We start from the raw sequence: 21,725 nt of genomic DNA, 5'->3' as shown, positions 1-21,725 counted from the left end.
TCAAGTGTTATAAATGTACCTGGATATCTTACTCTGAAGTTCACAGAACTCTTACTCTATAGCTACAGTTAGGATTAGGCACAGTAACGCTGAAGAGTTAAGTTAAAAGTTAAGCTCAGTTTTACAAGGCCTGCAGAGAGAAGTATAGAGCTCATGTGCATTGGTATGGGACACTAGATCTAAATTGTCATTTGGAAAAGAGTGCACATTAAACAATGCTGATTCTTCATCTTTGAATTTATGTAAACCTTAATTTGAATCCAAACTTGAATCTGAACCCTAATTTTTGTTACACACAATACTATCTGTCACCAACACTTATGATGAAGGCCTGTTCCCGTAGGTCCTCTGCACAAATCCCGATTCTAACCTCAGCAGCAGCTGCCTACTATACACAATCCTAAACACTGATGTTAAGGCACTTACGCAAACTCACAATAGTCATCCACTTATTTATGGAGGCCTAGAAAAAACTAACAACCAATCACTGCACGTTTATTCACTGTAACCCAAATGCTTAAATGCAAACAAATCATTGACTGCTGACCGAACTCCAGCATCACCTCTATCTTTTGCCTCTGCTGCCTAAAAATGCAAAATAAAGCTCAAATCAACTGACATCCACTGTCAGCCTACCTCTATTGAAGATGCAGAATTCAGCACGCAACTCCATAGTCCTTCATGCCAGAATTAGCAACAGGCTGCTAAGGCTGCCAACCAGATTAAGGTACTCAAATTCAGCTGGTAACAAGCCTTGGGCCTGAGATTTACAGGCCTGGCAAAATTCAACAATAAAATCGGCCTCTTAACTAGTATGAACACAGTATTCTTGAGTAGACTAGCCTGCTGTGTAAAGAAAGGAAACGTCTGCCTGGACAACACACCGATGTTTCTAAGCTGTTATTACTTGAAATGCTGCTTCCTTAGAGAAGGCATAACATGTACCTTGTTACTCACTGTTGCTTCTGTTACCGACGGGAATCTTACATCAGCTGTCAAGAAGCCAGTAACAAGTGACCTAGTAGACAACTCAATTTATCATCTTTGCAGCAGACAACCAGTTTAGCAGTGAAAAATATAAAGAAGTTTTTATGAATCCCCCCAAAAAGCTATCGCTACAGTAAAATAAGATCCCTTGTTAATAGCATATTCTGTAACAAAGCTAAAAACCAGATTTAACAGAAAGTAACAGGCATAAACAGACAATTCTAGTTATGACTGGGTTTTAAATTGGACTTTCATATATTTAAGCCTATTGTTTTTCTCAGCTTTATATCTTGTTCCCCAAAGTGCCTGCTGCATGCACTCTAGTCATTAATACCTTGAATAATGCCATTCTTCAACCAGACTATTTGTTGACTCCAGTAATAAGTGCATGATCAAGTGTTTATGCCAAGACACATACTAGCTACTCATACCTTGCAAGTTATCAACTGTTAGTTTTATATATATATATATATATATATATATATATCGAAAAAAAACCAAACCAAAACAGAGTTTCTGGAAGTATTCTAATAAATATTTTAAAACACAGCATCTGCATCTAAAGCATCACAATGATACACTGTGTATGCATGTTGTGTATAGCTATACATAGACATATAACATGAAGTTAAATGTAACAGGATTTGGGTGCCTGCGTTTCTGTGTTTCAACAAGTATCATGCTACAGTGTTTAAGAGGTGGGTTTTGGAGGGAATTCAGCAATACCTGCCAAAGATGGCCCTAGCTTGAACTCCTGGAGTAACATACATTAAAAATTTTGGAGAACTTACACGCATATCTACATTTCATGCCCAACTTTTTGCTCTCTAATAAAGTGAACCAAAATACAAGGATAGAGAGCTCTGCATTTACAATAAACAGAGACCCAGATCTAGACACAAACCTCAGGTTTTGACCTTTACATCCTCTAATTTTGGTGCCTAAATCCTATCAGCTTTCCAAGTGAATTCAGGACTATAAATTAATCACATGCTTTTGCAATTATTCCTTTTGTCCAATTCTCACCATTATTTCAGCATATGCACTTGAAACAGCATCACAGAAAATGTTTCTTCCCTCCAGAATTCCTCTGTAATATAACACATTGCAGACATAAATGTGCATTTTGTCTGTTCTGTAATAAATTTTATTGCCTTATTCCTTTTCTGCTGTATACTGTAATGTTTAGTGTATAAAAACACTTATTCAAGTAAAGTACAGAAGTGTCAGCACATTCCTTCAGTAGGCAAATGGAAATGTCACAGTCGCTCTATGGATCTGCAAAGAGCCAGGTGTGAAAACTACATACCCTGACAACAACTTTTATGTACCATCATACACATTGCATACATTTGCTGCCACCTTGATGCGTGCTAGGCCATTCCACTCATGACTCTTGTGAAAGAGTAGTCATGGTCACTGATAGTTAACAAAAAAGGCAAACAAGGGGACTCTTATAGTGAGACATCATCAACAAAAACTAACCAAATGCAGTGAGAAAAAGGACTGCAGGTATCACACTTGACTCTAGGCTCTTCTCCAACTTTTTAGAGAATTCATCCTTCATACAGAAACATGTTAGAGTTCTGTGGAAAACTAAACAGTCTATTTTACGGCAGTGCTATGGCACGCAGTAGTCCATACAAAACGCTGGAGGGTGTCAGAGGTTTGTTGACCAAGAAGTACAGCACCGGATCCTGCAAGACTCTAACCGTCACCAATATTAGAATAAACGAGGCTGCCAAGTACTTGTGTTTATCAGCCTGGTGTGACATCAGGGTCAGGGGCTTCTTTCGCTCTTACGAAAATTACAGAGCATGATGAGTTAGAGCATAAATGCTCTAGAGATTCACAACAGACTTTTGCGCACTTTGTACTTTGCACCACACGTACCCAGCTCAGGTGTGCAGTTTTTTCTCTCCGATCTCTATTTTTTTCAAATTTTCAGTTCAGTTTTCTCTTTTGTACCAAGCTGGGGAAAAGCCAGGGCTCAATCTAGCTTTTCTGGTTAACACAAGCCTCTGAAGTGGCCTTTCCCCATCATAAAACTTATATGATATTATTTTGTCAGTTATATGAAGCTCTAAAATGTAAAATTGTCATAACAGTCAGCTACCAAACTGAAAAGAGAGATCCTACCGTAAGCAACAGCTTGTTTTATACTCTTAGTGACATGCTGCCCATAATCTCTTCACACAGGATTAAGGAAGGATTAAAGCAGGGGACAAATAGAGGACAAAATTCAATAGCTTGAAAGAATCTAGTAATCTGTGTCAATTTAGAGAATCTGAACAAGTACTAAATAATTTAAGTAATTTTTCACTTTTACTATATTACTACTGTTTAATTTTAAGCACTAACAACAACCTTAGGTTATTTTAGATGCCTGAATTACATTTCAAAATGTAATGAATAACAGCAAGTCATCTGCATTTCTGCTGTACAAGTATTATGCATTACCAGAAGTTTTACATTTGCATGCTAAACAGGCTACTCTCAAATTAAAATACAAACTAGAATATATGACCCAAAAAAGACCTCCCACACGGATAAGCAAAACACTTACAACCCAATTTCACCAACCTGTTTACAGTAACTGCTGAAATCACCAAAGCTGTTCCCAGAGCATGGTACTACTCTCAGTAATCAAAACTAGCAGTACCGCACTGTGCAGAACGCATGCTGATACAAATTTTAAAAGTTAAAAAAAAGCAACAACCACAAACCAACAAATTGTTGCTACAAGAACCTTCTTCGTAGTGACTGTGTGTTACTAAAGCTGACAGTAATCAGGTCTCATGACAGGTGGATCCAGTTCTTGTGATTAACTACAAATCCATCACTCAAATCAAAGACCAGCAGTTATTTAAAAGCATGACTGCTCAGCTGCAAGCAAGAAGTTAATAACATTGACAATAAATAGTTGTACTTCCAAATACACCGCCTTAACTACATTAAAAAAAAAACAACTCTTCAAAAGTCTAATATATTGTTTCACTTATTTGTATTGGGCATTCAGAACAGGGCATGTAAAAAAGCAGGAACTCCAGTTTGCTGGAAATATTTCCCCCCCTTTTGTTCCCGACCAGCTTTGGTTTCAAACCAAAATGATCCACACCAACTTTTTCAGGATGTTTTGACAGTGACCTGCCTGGCTGCTGCCGCCCCGTGCCAGGAAGGTTACCTCTTCCCACTCCTGTGAAACCTCTTCCCGCAGCGCAACGAGCAGTACAGCGAGCGTCAGGACAGTAATGGTTTCAGTGGGACCTGCTGCCGGACCTTCAAGTCTCCAGCCTTGGGCAGCGTCCAGAAGGAACAGCGACTACTCATCTTTCAACGTCTCTGCACCACTGTAAGTTTCAGCAAATGCCCTTTCCCATGCCAGTTTTCGTTTCACCTGGTAACATTCAGCTGTCTTCCCAAGAGTGCGCACTCGCCTCCCTTAATATATGCTCACAGTGCAAATGGGAGCACAACTCTCCTCGCACGTGCTCAGGCTACGAAACTCAAGACCTCCCGGCCTGGAAGTTTCACCCTGACTCCCACAAACAAAAACTCACCTCCTCTCGTTAACCCTGAGCACGTCGGGCTGTCAAGGCCTGGACCCGCCTTGCCGGAGCCCCAGCAGGCAGGACCGCCGCCTCCGCGTGCTCTCCTGAAGCCCAGCCCTGAGGGGCGGGCTGGCTCCTCGCACACGCGAGGGAGCGCCCATGGCGAGCCGGCCCACCCCAGACCAGCCTGGGGGCCGGGAGAGGCCATCCCGGTCAGGACCCCGGGCAGCTCCCGCTCCAGCCTGAACCGGCAGCTCCTTCAGCCCGCTGGGACCCCGCGGCTGCCCCCGCCCCCAAAGGGCCCGGCCCCCGACAGGCCGGACACGGAGGGACACCGCCCGCGCTGGGCACCCAGCCCCCTCCCCGCCGCCACACGAGCGCGGCCGCCCACTCACTGCGGCGCTGAGGGCGGTGCCAGCCGCCCCGCCGCCGAGCCCCCGGCCCGCCCGCCGCCGCCGCCGCCGCCGCCTCCTCCTCCCGCTGCCAACCGCCGCCGGGCCGCTCTGCCTCGTCGCCGGGGCGACGGCGCGGGGCGGGGACTGCCGCTGGCCCCGCCTCCTTCGCCGTGGTCGCGTGGCGCAGCAGGCGGGCGGGAGGGGCCGGCGAGGCGCGGGCGCGCGCGTGGGCGCAGGGCTGCGCGCGGGCGCACCTGTGTGCGGGCGTGGGCGCAGGCGCGTGGGCACAGCGGTGTTTGCTTACCGGGGGCGGTCTGTGTGCGTGCACGAGCGCAGGGGTGTGCGTGCGCAGGCGTGCCTGCGCGGTGCCGCGGTGCGCAGAGGACGTAAGACACGTCGCAGTGTGCAGCGGTGTTCAGGGGGGTTTCCACAGCGGAGCAGGCGGGAAGGCGGAAGGCAGCGGGTCGGCACCAGCGTGGGAAGCCGTGACAGGCCCGAACTGCTGCGCAGAAAATCACAGAATCACTAAGGTTGGAAAAGACCTGTAAGATCATCAAGTCCAACCATAAAAAAAACCAAAAAACCCCCCCAAAAAAAAAAAGCGGGTGCCGTGGGGCAGGGTGTGGGCCTGAAGGCAAGAGCCAGGACGTGTTTCCTGAAGGTGGCACCATAATACACGAAATCGTCCTGAGAGCGTCTTTACTGTCGTTGTTGTTAGTGGTAATGATAATTAGATACCGAATAAAGCCACCGCGTGCTCAGGGTTTGCACAGAAAATCCTGTCTGTAATACTCAGAGCTGCAAGGAGGTCTGAAGGGGTTTTCTTCCCCCTCGCGGTTTTTATTACCATTTACTGTAAGCAATTTATTAAAATGCACATTGCTAATATTGATGCGGGGGGAAACTTTGAATGCTATATGTATTCTAATATATATATTTCTATTCTAAAAATAATAATGAAGTTTCTTCTCGGTCCTTTGTAACCCACATTTCTCCCGTGTGTGCAGAAGGCACGGTGGATAAAAATTGCATATTCAGTGTGCGAGTCAGAGAGGAATTTTGGCAGTGAAGTCCCATTTTAAGCTTTAATTCTCAACATCAGTTTGAACTTACTATTTTTTAATGTTTTTGAGAGCGAGGGGCAAGAAAAGGAAGAGATCTTTTCAACACAGTAACTACTAGTGGCACCATGGAGGGAAAGGCAGAAAATCGTTCTAGAAATTCAGATTCATATCTGCTTCACCAAGCTGGCAGCTCAGGCTTGCTGAGCGAAAACGGGAAGCTGTCTTAATTATACCTTCCCCCATTCCTCATTAACTGGTGTGGTAGCTTTGTGATGCTTTAAGCACCGTTGACAGATTAATTGCTTCTGCCTCAAGTCAACGGGGTGGAACGTGGGGCTATGGGAATCGGTTTTCTGGAATCCAAGGGATTCAACCACTCACACACTGTACTGAAATGAAAGTACAAGAAAACAACATTGTATTTTTCTGAAACAGAATACGCCCATTTCCTTTATTGAAATAAAACATCAGAGGTGCCTCCCAGGTAAAATGAAGTTCAAGGGTGAGACTTGGATGTGAGAGGGTAGCATCACCCGCACAGGCAGAATTTGGAGAGAGATTCAATAGGAGTTGATTGTCCATAGCAAAGCCTTTAACCATGTGTTTACCTGTAAGGATGTGTTGGGACACTATGACATGTATACATTACATGCGTGGCGGTACCTCTCCACCAGCAGTGGAGACAGTGCAGCAGTTGTCCTGTGATGTCCCCTCCCTGCCCTCATGTCCTTTTCTCTCTGCCTCTTCAGCTTAGCCATGTCCCACAGCTGCTCTTCCTTCCCAGTGATGGGCTCCCTCCTCCTCTTCTGGTGCTGCCACCCAATTTCCATGGATATCCCTCCGGCCACCTTTCCCTCCAGCCCCGTCAGGCTCATGTGAGGCTTCCTGGGATCTTGCTGTGCTTGTGTGCCTGAGTGTTATGAGGCCTGTAAGACTGGTTTGTGAAACTAATCCCAAATCTCCAAAGAGATTAGACTGTGGAAAGGAAGGAAGCTACAGCTGCTTTAATATTCTTATCTGGGAAGTCCCTAGAACAATGTTCTTGGTTGCTTCTGGGGCATTTCCAGCCTAATTACAGTCACTTATAAGAGATCTGGCACAAGCAAGAGGTCTGATGTTTAAATAATTTCAATACTAGTTTTGCAGAGGTGCAGCACCGAATTCTGTTACCAGGACCTTGTGACTGTCACTTGTTGGCACTTTGTGTAACGCTCCCCGACATTTCACGTGCATGAAGACAGAAAGGCTGTAGACAGAACTTGCCAGTGTTTAAGCCAAACTGCAACACGGTGCAGAGTTGCAGGACAAGCACTGCAACCCAGTCACTTAACACTTCATTTTGTCATAAAGACAGGAGAGAGGTGCTGCGCTGTGGTCTTGCTGTGAACCAGGAAACAAAAGGAAAGGCAACAGGCTGGAACAAAGAGGCCCAGGAGCTGCAGCGATGTTTGTGAGCCTTGCGAAAGGACCTCCAAGAACATCCTCATGCACCTGCTTCCCTGCTCGTTTTACACAACAACATGAGCAGACCCATTGCTAATTTTCTGTTGAAAGAATCCTCTTTGGTTATGGTCCTTAAAGGTGTCAATGCTTTGCTAAAATGCCAGCCTAAGTACCCGAAACCAGCTTCTCCCAAAGGCCATCACAAGTGCCAGCATGCATGTTGAAGCTTGTAGGGGTTGTGTAAATTTTGGTTTCTGTTGGTTTGAATGAGTTTGATCTAAACGAACAATGTTTCCGTGTGATACTCATTCGCACCTGTATCATCCCACTGATTGTCGTGTTGCATAGGGACTCTTGAGAGCCCACGGAAGTGTCGTGTTGAAATGCGCTCTCCCTTTTGCAGAATCCCAACTGTAGTGCTACACAAACGGTAACAGGTTCACCCTCTCTTTGCTCGTGAGTGACAGGCGGAGTTTTACTTTACGCAGCTAGAACACCTAAGGCGGTTATCCAGACGTGGGACACCACTGTACACCAGTCTCATTACTTCTCAGGCAGAGGGGTTTCAACAGACCTGGACTAACTTTTCACTCTGTGTGTTGGGAGGAACTACTCCAGCATGAAAGGTCCCCGTTCTTCCCTTTTTATCTGCATGTGACTGTTACTGATAAGGGTGGGAATGACAAGAACTTTCCTAAACGCATCTCTAGAACTGCATTGTGCATCCTGCTAAATGGTGTCTCTCAAGCAACATGATCTACTTTTGTGAATGGGAGTAGCTTGGTTGTATTAGACAGTTTCCCCCAAAAAGACACAAAGAAAAACCCTAGAAATTCAGAAGAAATCCCATAAAACCCCCAGGAAAAAAAACAACAACCCAGTCTCACAAATCATATTCTGCTCTGTTGCATCATCAGTGTCTATAGAGTAGCTCTGGTTTCCACCCGTAGAGCTAGGAGGAAAGCTTGCCCCTGTCTTTAAAGATGATAGTCTGTACCCCAAACCGAAGAGATCAACTACTTCAAGCTCAGTAAGCCCAGAAGAGCCAAGTTTCTGCATGCCTTGTTTGTAGCATTGTAGCATTTGAAGAGCCTGGAGGTAACCTGCTTTCAGAAGAGGAGCAAGGGCTAAGCAAATTGCTCAGGCTCCCACCAGAGGTCTTTGGCAGGACTGGGTGGACAACTATGGCCATGGAGCAGGACAGTGTGCCAGGCTCTGTCCTCCCCGCAGGAGCAGATGGGACCACGAAATGATGCCCACGTGTAGGTGCACCCGTCAGGTGTGTGACACATGGCTGCGTTCAGCGGGTACACGGTTGAAAAATGTTGTCAAGCGGCCTCTTGTCTCTGGGAGGCATCCATTCAACACTTGGGCTTTTAAACTTTGCCATTAAAAGGCTGCTGTTTTGGTACAAAGGGCAACCTCAGCATGGGGACAGATGGCACTTTACCTCAGTAGGGCCCTTGTAGTCCATATGAAGCAGGAGCCACAGGTGGCGGAGGTTTGAAAGCACCTTTTTCCCCCTCCCTCTTTGTTATGACTTTGCCATAACAACTGGAATTTGTTAGATGAAGACGTCTGCTGCAGTACAGGATGCGGGCTGGCGAGGGGCTCCTCTCATGTGCTCGAGGCAGGACCAGAAACCGCGCTTGAAGGGGATGATTAATAGAAGAGAAGCTGTTTGCTCAGGGACTGAAGGGGGCACATCTTTCTTCAGGATGCTGCTTTGCTTGAGAAACACGCTTTTAAAGTCAATTCTGCAGCTATATAAACCAACAAAGAGGCATTCAATTTCAGCTTTTTTGTTACAGAAGCTCGCATTGCCTTTGCATTTATATATTTTGGAGAGAAAACTATGTACAGCACTAGACTTTATCCATCTGATCTTTTATCTGAAAAAGGTAACGTACAGCTATCCTGTCCCAGACACTTCTGCATGAAAGGGAGTAAATGAAGACAGACTGCAATAACCTTTAGAGTGGTTTTATTTGTTCTAGTGCTACAGATGATGCGATGAGGTAATTGCTACCATAGCTTTTTACTGCGCTTAAACAGCTGTCGTATTTATTAGAAATAAGTCCACACCCAAAAAGTAGCATCTTAACACAATTGGCTGCATTTTCCTAACTGATGTACAAAGTTCTGCTTAAAAGACTGCGTTTAAGAGAGTAGCATAATGATTTAAGCATACAGCTACAATGACAAGTTTTATACTAGTAATATTAACACCACAAAACCCGCACAGCTTGTCTCAATGTTTTATACACTTGAAGCTTGAGTTGTGGTTGACTAACTCCTCTAAATTCAATACAAAATAGAGCAACTTACAGCTTTAAAATTTTCTTTGATTTTCCCATCAGCTGTGAATCTTTCCAGATTTTTTAGTCATTTTGTTTGGCCTTATTCCCCTCCAAGATGTTTTGTTTTCTTTTAAACTTAGAAGGCTGTACATGCCAAATGCCTCAATATGATTTGGAGTACAGATGAGAACTCCCAGTCCTGTAAATGGGCATAGTGTTATATATTCCTGAACGATAAAATTTTGCATCAGTTTTTCTGGGTGGTAACGTGGGGGTTTTTTTGTCTGTGGTCGCCCCCCCCCCCCTTTTTTTTTTTTAAGGCTAGTATATGGGCTAACTATCAAACTGATGTTGCTCACCTGAATCAGTTCTTGTCAGTAATTTAAAACACCTGGTAGAAGAGTTGCCATGAGTTGAATAAGAGCCAAGTGAGGTGTACAGCAAATGCCCTAAAAGACAAGGTAAGCTTGCTGCAGATGAATTCATTTAGTCATTTTGTAAATTCCAGCTTCACATGGCTTGAATTTTTAAAATGCTGAACAATCCACTGCTGAAACAGGATGCTATTGGCTAAATTCCTGTGGGGCTCAATTTCACATAGACTGCACACATTGTTTTCATAAAAATACAAAAAGAAAGAAAATAAACTACACCAGAAATAATGATTTTAAGAAGTCAGGGGTTTGTACACCATGCTTTGCAAGTAAGATTTGTTTAGCAGTTTGATGATAGCATTACAAGGTTCTGTATGTTGAAGCCAACTAGCCAGCTGCTCATGTTAGTTTACGCAGTGCTTTGTTTTTAACTGTGATTTCATGTTTATTGAAAGTGTACATAGAAGCATAGAATGGTTTGGGTTGGAAGGGACCTTAAAGATCATCTAGTTCCAACCCCCCTGCCATGGGCAGGGACACCTTCCCCTAGACCAGGTTGCTCCAAGCCCCATCCAGCCTGGTCTTGAACACTTCCAGGGATGGGACATCCACAACTTCTCTGGGCAACCTGTGCCAGCGCCTCACCACCCTCAGGGTGAGGAATTTCTTCCTAATATCTAATCTAAATCTACCCTTTTTCAGCTTAAAGCCATTACCCCTTGTCCTCTCACTACATGCCCTTGCAAAAAGTCCCTCTCCAGCTTTCCTGTAGGCCCCTTCAGGTACTGGAAGGCTGCTAGAAGGTCTCCCTGGAGCCTTTTCTTCTCCATGCTGAACAACCTCAACTCTCTCAGCCTGTTTTCATAGGAGAGGTGCTTCTCTGGACTCGCTCCAATAGGTCCATGTCCTTCTTATGTTGGGGGCCCAGGTGCTGGATGCAGTACTCCATGTAGGGTCTCACCAGAGTGATGTAGAGTGGGAGAATCACCTCCCTCGACCTGCTGGTCACACTTCTTTTGATGCAGCCCAGGATACGGTTGGCTTTCTGGACTGCAAGTGCACACTGCTGGCTCACATTGAGCTTCTCATCAACCAACACCCCCAAGTCCTTCTCCTCAGGGCTGCTCTCAATACGTTTTCTGCCCAGTCTGTATTTGTGCTTGGGCTTGCCCTGACCCGTGTGCACGACCTTGCACTTGGCCTTGTTGAACTTTGCATGGGCCCACCTCTCAAGCCTGTCAAGGTCCCTCTGGATGGCATCCCTTCCCTCTAGCGTGTTGACCGCACCGCACAGCTTGGTGTCATTGGCAAACTTGCTGAGGGTGCACTCAATCCCACTGTCCATGTCGCCCACAAAGATGTTAAACAGCGCTGGTCCCAATACTGACCCCGGAGGAACGCCACTTGTCAGTGGTCTCCACTTGGACATCAAGCCGCTGACCACAGCTCTTCGAGTGCGACCATCCAGCCACTTCCTTATCCACTGAGTAGTTCATCCGTCAAATCCACATATCCCCAATTTAGAGACAAGGATGTGGTGTAGGACAGCGTCAAATGCTTTGCACAAGTCCGGGTAGTAACACTAGCATACTGTTACTCAAAGCATAGCAAAAATATACAAAACCCAGATTTTCCAAAATATTTGAATGTCCAAAAAGTTAAAGTTACTTAGCAACTTAATAATAATAATAAAAAAAATAAATTCTGTCACCCTGACCAGTTGTCCGTGTCTACATAGCTCCCTTGCTTGGCACGCACAGTTTGGGTATGGGTTTGATTCCCCAGGACTAAGCATCTTTCAAAGTACCTAAGTTTTAAACCAGCAGTACTCTTCCATTTCTCTTCTTCCTGGCCTACTGGAGAATTAGTTCAGTTAGCTAAGAATTTGGGGATGCAAGTCCTTACGTTTTCTTTGTTTAGCTCAGAGCATCTAGAAATTTTGTTTTCTGACCTCTCAGTTTGTTGGTTGCTTCATTTCCAGGAGAATAGTCGTCTCATGGGGAGTTACGATTGCAGAGAGAAAAATGACTAGGAGATGTCCCTTGGAGGAAGGAGAAAGATCTAATGGAGATGCAGTGCAGAAAGGCAAGTTGGGAAGGTGTGTTCAATGCTGACCTGTACTGCTAAGCAGCTAGGCTGTTGCATTTTGGGACAGGATGGAGTTGTATTTGTGGGTAAAGTGAGTTTCTGCAGTAATACCTGCGCAGTATTATTCTGACCAGCTTGCCTGACCCCCTGAGACAAAACAGAGTTTCGCTGCCAATTACTTTCAGGACCGTAGATGCAAACCCTGACACCCCTGCGATGCTGGGCATGCTTGGTGGGGGTCACCTGAGCCTTCTTGCCTCCGAGGTCGAGTGTTGCAGGGGGTCGGTTCCCGGTGGTGGTGGGGCTATGCCTGGGCTTTCCCTTTTGCATAGAAAGGCTGGACAGTCTGTACTCTTGATGCAGGGGATCAAAAAGCAACATGAAGTTAGCGTGTAGGTTTTTCATTTCTCATTTCAGAGAAACCTAGCTGGTCTTTCCATTCATCAAATGGATCGCGGCAGGTAAACGGACCATTCAGGTGAATTATTCAGCAAATTGTCTTGCTTTCATTTCTTTTGTTTCTTTCATTTTCTCTCACTTCTTCCAGCTGACTGTAATCTATAGCCACCTTCCTTCATCTTTTTTTCCCATTACCTGGTAAGCATTTTCTTTTTTACGGATGGAGCGTTTTCTCTCAAAGGTGGAGGCGTCTGCCAGGAGTTGTGGCTGCAAGCTGGTCACACCCCCCGTCAGAGGAAGCTGTTGACTTCCAGAGGTGCCGTGCCTCCACGCTGCCTTCCCCCAGGCATGTTTGGGGCTCAGCTCCTCATGCCATTTTAGAGATCAGGTGGGGCTGGTTTGAAATTTTGTGCGAAATATGCTTCGCTCAGCACAGCTCCAGAAAGGCACTTTTGGGGGACAAGCTGTTGTGATGTACTGCTTCCTCACCTCTCCTCAAATCCCAAACCACTGGACTTAGCATGCACATGGGGAGCACGAGAATGTATTTTCCCATTTGCATGTATTTGCTATTTAGGCAACACTTAGTCAATATTCAGCACTCTCAAACCTTAAGGTCTGTCCTTCGTGCTCAGCATAGCTGCTCCCCAGCGGTGGCCCATACCGATAGGTCTCCATGCTCTCGGCTGGTTCGGACTTTGTGGGGACTGGGTCGTGCTGGTAGAGTAACGCTGACTTTATCATCCCAAAGTCTTCCTGAATCTTCATCCCTGAATAGATAGCGCCCGAGACATTTTCTGCCACATGGGTATAGCTCTGAAGATTTTTCATATCGCAGAGGTTGTTGCTGTATTTCAACGCGGATGGCTTGTAGGCCTGGTAGGACACCTTGGTCGTGGTTGTGATGACCGTTTGCAACGGTGGGGCTATGGGAGAGGGGCTGGGACCGTACCTGCAGGGGTAGTCCCCACCATAGTAAGGGTGGTTAGTGCTTGCTTGCACCTGTCCATAGTCACTTCGGTCTCCGCTGCCAGTTTTTCCCCACGCTGGTTTCAGTCCATAATGTCTGCCAGCGTTATCAAAGCTCTTATCATGGGCAGTCACAGTGTTGTAGTGAGATCCATTCAAACTGAGTGGGTCGGTGTCGATGGCAGGACTTGTCAGGTCTTTGTAAAACGTTGGGTAAGGGCTGGAGCTTATAAAGGTAGGAACTCCAAACTCGTAGCTGCATGGCCTGGGCACATAGATCCTTGGGTTGGGGCACTTTGGGTATGGCAATAGCTGGTCCTCTTGGAAGCTGGCTGCGTCGTAAGTTGCTTTGTAGAGGTCAGAATTTTGCAGTGAAGACTGAGCTGGAATTGAAAAATTGGTGTCTGCGATGACACCAACTCTTTCTGGGCCATCCATGCAGGGCAGACTCTGTACGTTATTGACATAGCTGCTGCTGTCGTGGTACCTTCCTGCCTGCAAAGGACAAGTAGGTATTTGAGATTTGGGAACGGGTACTGTCCACACACATATACGTCTCGACACATGTGCTATTGCTCATTTCAGCCCCAAATGAACATGATGTAAAACTTTGTCTTGACCTGGGATCCCCAGTACATGCTTATGACACCTTTTTAATTGACTACAAGTCTTCACTTACGACACCTTTTTAGTTGACTAATGACTTTGACTTACCTCTGAGTTTAGAGATCTCTTTTTCTGGGAATGGTGAGAAGAGGACATTTGCTTCTTAATGGCACTTCGTCTTGCCTCTGCCTCCAATTTACTCTCTGGCCTGGGGTGGTCATGCACTCCTTTAGCCTAAAGTAGGATTAACAAAGAATTAGATGTGAACTGGAAGGGGGTAAAAGAAGAGAAAATGCAGTAAGTAGAATGAGAGGTAGCCATGGTATGGTCTGTGATTTGGCACAAGAGAACAGGGAGGAGAAACTAAATGAAAAGGAGGGATTAAATTTTAAAAAGTTAAAATAAATCATGATTTGCAGGTAGACAGAAGTAAAAAGTGAGGGAGAAGCCAGCAAGGACTGCAGAGCTGCAAGGCTGGATGATGAAGGAGTAAAGGTGTTACCTATGTCTAACATTCAGGAGTAGCTGATCGGAACCAAGGGGAAAAAAAGGATCAGAAATTTAGTTTGGTGGGTTTTCTGCAGTCCAGCATCTCAGTTCTGCTTTATAACAGCCACCGCTAGAACAGTGTAAATAGGCTTTAGAGAGGTTTCACACCACCAGGTGACAAATACTTTCTACTCTAAAAACAACCAACACCTTCTTGAGTAGGACTGAAAAGTATACCCTGGAAAGCCATCCAAAGATGCTTTCAAACATCTGCGGATGCACAGACTGATGTATCCAAAGCTATATTGACATACGATAAAACAATATATTTGACTTGTCCTTACCCATTGCATTTCCCTAAACGAACCTGCAAATAGTCCCTAATACAAAGTAGGAAACTTAAAATTGCTTTTAAAATGCTGTCCTTTCTCAAATAATAATTAACCTTTCAGTGAAGATTTATCAGCTGTTTTGATGGTAAAAATCTTCAACTTTTGCATGTCTGTAACAGAATATGTGAATTAAAAAAACCCACCAAAACCCACGTGAGAATTTGGGAATGTGGTCAGTTTGCTTCCATTTACTGACTGGAGAACAGAATTCACAGCAATTTGCGTCAGGAAAAAAAAAAATCATCCAGCACAGAATGTGATCTCATAGAACAGAAGCTTTCTGTGAATTTTTTGTTCTCATGTTGCTAAAGAACAAATCAAAATGGAATTTAAAATTTTAGCTTCCTAAATTTCCTTTTTTCTGGCAAGTTTTAAAATCCTTTTAAAATTCAAAGGTTATTTTCAGATAAAGTGGAATTTTCACATTCGAACTTGTGCAATTTAAGTGAGGCTTTTCTTTCCCCTTTTATTTAATAGAAAATAAGAATTAGGTCCTTGGTGAGATTCAGTTGTCAGACGCGCCAGTGTACAGGACAACTTTTTTATTCATATTTGTGTACTGTAATCAGGAGAATTTTAGACATCTATAATGATGTTATAGTTAAAATTAAATATAGTTAACCCTCAAGTACTGCTTTTAAAAAGACAGTCAAGTATTACTGTTTTAGTTGTTCTTGCTGTGTTTGTACTACAGCGGAATCCAGTCATGGTCCACAACTCCACCATGCTCAGTGTTACACAAAGAAAAAGAAGAAAAAAAGGGGAGAGGGAAAGAAATATCTCAAGATATATATATATATAAAAATATATAGAATTTTTGTAGTTAGATAGATATAATTTTTCAATATATATAGATAAAATTCTTTTATGTGTGCGTGCACGCATGTGTATGCGCGCTTTTTACCTGGAAAAATATTGCTTTGCCGTCAAGCCTCCAGAAGTTAGTGACTGGGTAGCCACTGTGTCCTCGGCAAGGAATCAGCTCAAGGGCCGAGTTACAGTTTGGGCAGGTTTTCTCTGCAAACAGAGATAAAGAAACTACTGAAGACACTGGTTAAAGGCGAGGGTGTCATCTGAGAGTAAACGGAGCTCAAGAACAACCTTCACTGAAATTCAGATTAAAATATGGTATTCAAGGACACGCAACATAGACTACCAAGCATAACCGAATGGTATGGACTAGGGCTGTATGCTTGATATAAATGCTAATGAGTGAAAGGATTGTAGATCCATTTCCCCTGAAGTATTTACAGACAGACAGATGTTGAGGAAATGTGGAACTAAGTGTCTTTCACCCCACTCATTGCAACGGGCCATCCCCGTTTAGAAGTCAAGCCCAGCTGAAAGAAACAGGGTCCCTTGGGCATCCCGCCTCTCACTTTGCTGCTTCTGCCGAGCCTTGTCGCATATGGCGGGGCGAAGCTGCAGCCGGGCTCCGCCGGGCAGAGCACAGCTCCTGGCGCACACCACCACCCCCAGGCAGGACTTCTTGAGGATCTGGCAGTTGTGGTTGTTGGTGTTGCGCATGGCCCAGCCGCTGAGGTGTCGCTGGGCGTTCTTCTCCTCGCTGGAGTAGATGAACCGCACGTAGCCGTCGGGCCATTCCTGGAAGGCGTCAAAGTGCTTGGGCTCCTGCAACGGGGCAAGCAGGGGTGGGAGAGCAAGGCAGCAAGGAGGAGAGCAAGAGAGCATTAGCAGGTTATTGCAACCTGATGGTTTTGCCCTGTTACAAAATACATAATGGGAAAAAAAAGGGCTTTTTCTAAGGCCACCCAAACAGCAGAAAAAAAATTACTGAAAGAATAGCTTATTCAGAAATGCTCTATAAAAGGGGAGAGGCAGTCTGAACTTCCACGTCTCAAAAGAAATTTAGGATCCTTTCCTCTTTTGCATCATGATCTGTAATAACATAGTCTGTTGCCACACATGCCTCTTTACGGTGAGGTTACCCAGCTGCAAGAGATCAGCCTTATTACCAGAACTTAGGGACTGGTCTACCACCGATGCGCCCAGGCAGGACAGAAGCCACCGTGCTCATGGACGCTATTAAGTTTTCCTCGTTGTGGGACCGTGCACCCGCAGGCTGGAAATTAGGAGTTTTAGCTAAGGAATGGTTTCTTAAAGCACATCTAATATGAGTTGAATAAGGCTTCTGCCAAAAAATAGAAATAAAAAAATTTGCCATTGTAAATACACTTCCAATATACGCACAGGGTTTCAGAGAAAGGACATTTCAATTTGGGATTTCACTGGCTTTCTGGAGTTCCTTACCAAAATATAATTACCAGAACAATGAAAGAACGACTGAGATTTTAAACTCCAAATATTTACAGTGCAAGTAGAGAGTTCCTGCAACACTCATTTAATGTATGTACGCACTACATGTGAGCAATCCCAGCGAATGCAGGTAAACTACCAGCATTTGCAGCGTTAAAGCCAGTCTGTAATTGCACAGGCTCTGTAAAATTAAATAACCTCTATGATGAAAAAAGTGTGAATTAACAATGCATTTGGAGCCGACAACTAGAAAGAAGTGGAGTGCCCATTGATGATAAAATGTCACATCAGCAAACTGATGAAATATTTAGATAGCTTGAATTATAGTAGCGGAAAACAGTCAATCTAAGCTTCTTTCTGATATTTCTTTAAATGGAGAACGAGGGAGAAGGGAACTGGCCAAACAGTGGAGCTGAAGATTGTTTTAGGAGTTCATACACAGCTGCCCAAAGCTGTGTATCAAATCTGTATTTTTATTACCAGTTATATTGTCAGGACTACTGCAGCCCATCCAGACCCATGTAATTATATTTGAAAAGGTGCAGGAGAAGTAAGCCAGCCATAAAACGAAGCTGTGCTCAGAGGGAAGGTTTGTCCCCAGCACCCCAGCCGCCCGGTCCCGCCGGCCAAGGATTCTCCTACCGCGCCCCCCGCCCTGCCCGGTACCTGCGGCAGCTTGGGGTCGTTGATGTCCCAGGTGAGCTTCATAGCGGGGGGCCACGGCGGGCGGCGACTCCCGCTTTTTTATGCTGGCGGGGCGGGGGGAAGCTCCCAGCCGGCTCCGCAGGCGGGGCAGCAGCGCGGCCCCCCCCCCCCGGGCAGGGGCCGCTCCCCCGCCGTTACCTGGAGGTGGAGGGCGGCCGAGGGAGGTCTTGCTCGAATCCCCCCCCCCAACACGGGGGGCCGTGACCCCCGCGGATGGGAGCCGGGCTCCGCCGCTGGGTCCCGCGGGCGCGGCCCCGGGGGGGTGCCCGGCTGCAGGCGCAGCCCTGTCCCGCCGGGATGCCCCTCGTGTTCGGGGCTGCCCGCAGCTGGAAAAGCCCCGGGGGGGAGTCACAGGGGCTGTGCAAATAACCCGCTCTTCCTCCAGCGCACGCATGAACCGGCTCTGCCGCTGCGGGGTAAGGGAGTCCGCGGTGCGCTCTCCGCTCAGGCTGCGCTCCGCAGTGTAACGCGCAAAACCCGAGTCGGTGCCGTCTGATCGATCAGCGTGTTTTAACTTACTAGAACTGTTTTAACTTACTAGAAAATTACAGGCAACGGTTTTTACCATCTTCTTTTAGAAAAAAAAAATAGCCGATGGGGCTATTGGGGGGGGGGGGGGAAGTTTGCTTTTAGCCCTCAGAAGCAGAAAGAAAAAAAAAAAAGTACGCATAATATTATGGTTGGGTGGCTAATGCCGCTATAATCCCTTAAACGACCCCACCTGTCCTGACGGATTTTCGCAGTCGCTTCCGCCCCCTCTAAAAACGTACCGAACGTGACTCCCGGTTTTGCAAACTACAAGCCCGCCTGTAGCGGAGAACGCGCTGGGAGACCCCCCGGCCCAGAGCGGCCCCGCGGGGCCTTGGGCCCCTCTCCTGCAGCCCTCTGCTCGGGCGGGGGGTGCCGACAGCCATCCCCCGGCTGCGGAGGGGCCCTTCCCAGCCGCCGCCCGCCCCACAGGTGCGGCTCTTTAGCGCGGGTGCGAAACTCTGCTTCCCCCCCCCCCCCCCCCCCCACCCCGTTTTTTTCCCCTCCTCTGCCAGGGCCGGGGATAGCGTTAGGTTTGCTGCGGAGAGCGCTGGGGGCCGTCGGGAGACGCTGGCGAGCGTCTCCCCTCCACCCCAAAGGCGGGTTTATCCGGCAGCAGCGGGTCTCGGTCGTGCGAGGGTCGTGGGGAAGCGGCCCCAGCATCTTCCCTCCGCCAGCTCCCGGCCCCCCCGCCGGGCTCCCGGGCCGCCCCTCCCGCGCCATGGCCCAGGTAAGGGCCGCTCGCTGCGGCGGGGAAGCGGCACCGGGGCCGGGGGGTGGCAGGGACACGCGGTGGATCCCCCCCCGGGGGACCCCCGCGGGGCACCGCTATGGGCTTCGTGTGGTCGCGGCTTTGGTAAACCTCCGGTTTGGAAGCGTGGGGTGATTTTGAAACTTGCCTTAGGAAATATGGAAGGAAAAGCAGCCTCTTGGGAGAGAGAGGGTGAGTAAACGGTCCTCAGCTTTTGGGTGGCAAAAGCAGTTTTTTCTGTATTTTTCTCTCCCTTTTCTTTTTAAAGGAAGAGAAAAGTGAAGAACGGAACAGAGAGGGGAATGGCAGCATGGCAGCCAGAGCAGAAGATTATGTAAGTATCTTTGAAATGTATCCTTAGCTTTATCTTACAAATAGTTGTATATACATGTAAAGGTCCATTCTTAAATGGATATGGCATGATGTCGAATTTTTAGTAATTTAATGTAATGTGGGAAGCACAGCAGATCCCTTAATCTTTTCATTAATAAGCGGGAGAAATAGTTGCAGGGCATGGTACGAATTACAAACTGAGTGTACTAAAGGAGTTGCTTATTTCCTTATTCAGTATCCTTTAAGATTACTCAGTTTTGAAGCTACTGTCTCCCTTCGAGGCTAAGACTGATGTTTCACCTCCAGATGTAACAGTAAAATGAAAGTAGAGAAACAAATGAAGTAAAAACAAATAAACAAAAAGCCTACAACTTTAAAAATAGTATTACAAGTATTTTCTTGTAATCAGTGCTGCAACAATTCAAATGCCCGCTTATTTTACTCGCTAGTTGTTTGCTGCTTCTCCTTCCGCAGCTCGAAATGCTTCTCACTGATGCTTTTAAAGGGAAAGGATTTCAGAAAATAAGCGAACTGCTTCAGGAGAGAGAAATAGAGCCTCCCCAGAAATACAGCGAATCTCTCTTCAACCAGCTAGACAAAGCACTGAGAAAGGTGAGTACCATAAATAATCTTAACTATCTTAACGCCCAGCTCTATGGGTATCAGACTAACAAAGCATGGCACTCTGTGTTTCTGTAGGAGCTGGATAAGAATGAATTCCAGAATGTTTCGCTGCTGCTGAAATGTATTCAGCTCTACCTTAAAAGTGATCTTCAAGAAGGGACAAGTTTGTTCATTGAGCAAGGACTGGTAGAAAAGATGAGTATAATACTGTATACAAGTTACTAATGTGATTTAAGGTTGCTTGTATCGGGAAAGGAACTCCAAGGAAGTGAGAACTAGAGGATGGCTTGTTGGCCACACAGAAATAAAATATTTTTTTAAATATATTGTATGAGCTGAGTGAGAAAAGGTGCTTACTTTCATTGCATTGCTTTCGGTACAGCAGCTAACATCACGGCTTCACTTACCACCTGACTTAATGGGTTTGTGGGTTTTTTCTTTATGTTGACAATGGAAGGAGAAGATGAGTTTTCATGAGTCCCATTTGTGAAATGATATAGAATTTCTAAATATATTTTAAGTGCTCCAGCAAAATACAATTTTCGTAAGAGACTTGATGAGCAGTTTGTGCTTTTACAATTTTAAAAGCTGACATACTCTTTATGAAGGTCCTTTTTTAAATGCAGCTGGTTTACTGTGTATCTAATCTGCAATTGTATTTATCTTCTAATGGCACAATACTGATTTCAGCTGGTAACACGTGTAGTAGCAGAAATGCACTTGTGCCTAAGAGGAGTAATATCTGGATCTAATGTAGCTAGGAGAGACTTAACACTTGCTCTCTGTTAGCAGAGTTGTTCCAAGGAGTCCTCAGTGCAAAATGTTGTAATCCTGCCTTGTAATTATGCTTTTCAGGGATACAATTGCTCAAAATTCCTGCTTGGAGAGATTATTAATAAAGTCTCACCCATCTGAGCTCTGTACCTCTGGTGAAGCATAGATTTGTAGTTGGCCATAGATGTGTGATGATATGCAATATGTTTAATAACATAAATTCTTAAAATAATGACTTTTCAAAAGCTTGACACATTTTTACAAGGTTATTTCACTGTGAATTGACATAATCTGGAAATTTCCACAGGAGTTACAATGCCACTAGCACCGTATGTTGTGTCAAGGAGGTCCTGGGTGCCATGGCTGGGTGCCTTGAGATGAGAAAGGAGGACAAAAGGAGGGCTGGGGAGGGAAGGGGGGGGGGGGATAAGTCCTGCTGAGTGGGTGTGGGGTGGTGCTTTCCATGTTCTCCTAGTAAAATTCACGCTCCTTAATGCCGTGTAGCTTTTGACACAGTACATGATAGTTACATTCAGGGGCTGAAAAACTTTCTATGTGCATAAGGCTTGCTGCAGATACATCTAGTTCAAGGATTATTAACTATTATTCCCAGGTTTTAACTGTTTCTTTTAACTTTTACCTGGTATCTTGGTTTGAAAGAGCAAGAGCATTTGTG

The 21,725-nt window shown here is 45.7% G+C and overlaps 1 protein-coding gene across 1 annotated transcript; it reads right to left on the bottom strand.

The window, feature by feature from the left end:
* Positions 1 to 13,189: 13,189 nt before the first annotated feature.
* GCM2 (glial cells missing transcription factor 2) lies at positions 13,190 to 18,042 on the bottom strand. Its single transcript, XM_009819834.2, has 5 exons — positions 18,001 to 18,042; positions 16,437 to 16,689; positions 15,962 to 16,074; positions 14,285 to 14,410; positions 13,190 to 14,065 (listed from the first exon to the last, which is right to left on the bottom strand). Exons 1-5 carry the CDS (start codon positions 18,040 to 18,042, stop codon positions 13,190 to 13,192), a joined length of 1,410 nt encoding a protein of 469 aa, XP_009818136.2.
* Between the last annotated feature and the right edge of the window lie 3,683 nt (positions 18,043 to 21,725).

Source organism: Gavia stellata, chromosome 3, assembly GCF_030936135.1.
Source record: "Gavia stellata isolate bGavSte3 chromosome 3, bGavSte3.hap2, whole genome shotgun sequence".
In the NCBI taxonomy this organism is placed as follows: domain Eukaryota; kingdom Metazoa; phylum Chordata; class Aves; order Gaviiformes; family Gaviidae; genus Gavia; species Gavia stellata.
This window is presented reverse-complemented; position numbering and strand designations above follow the sequence as displayed.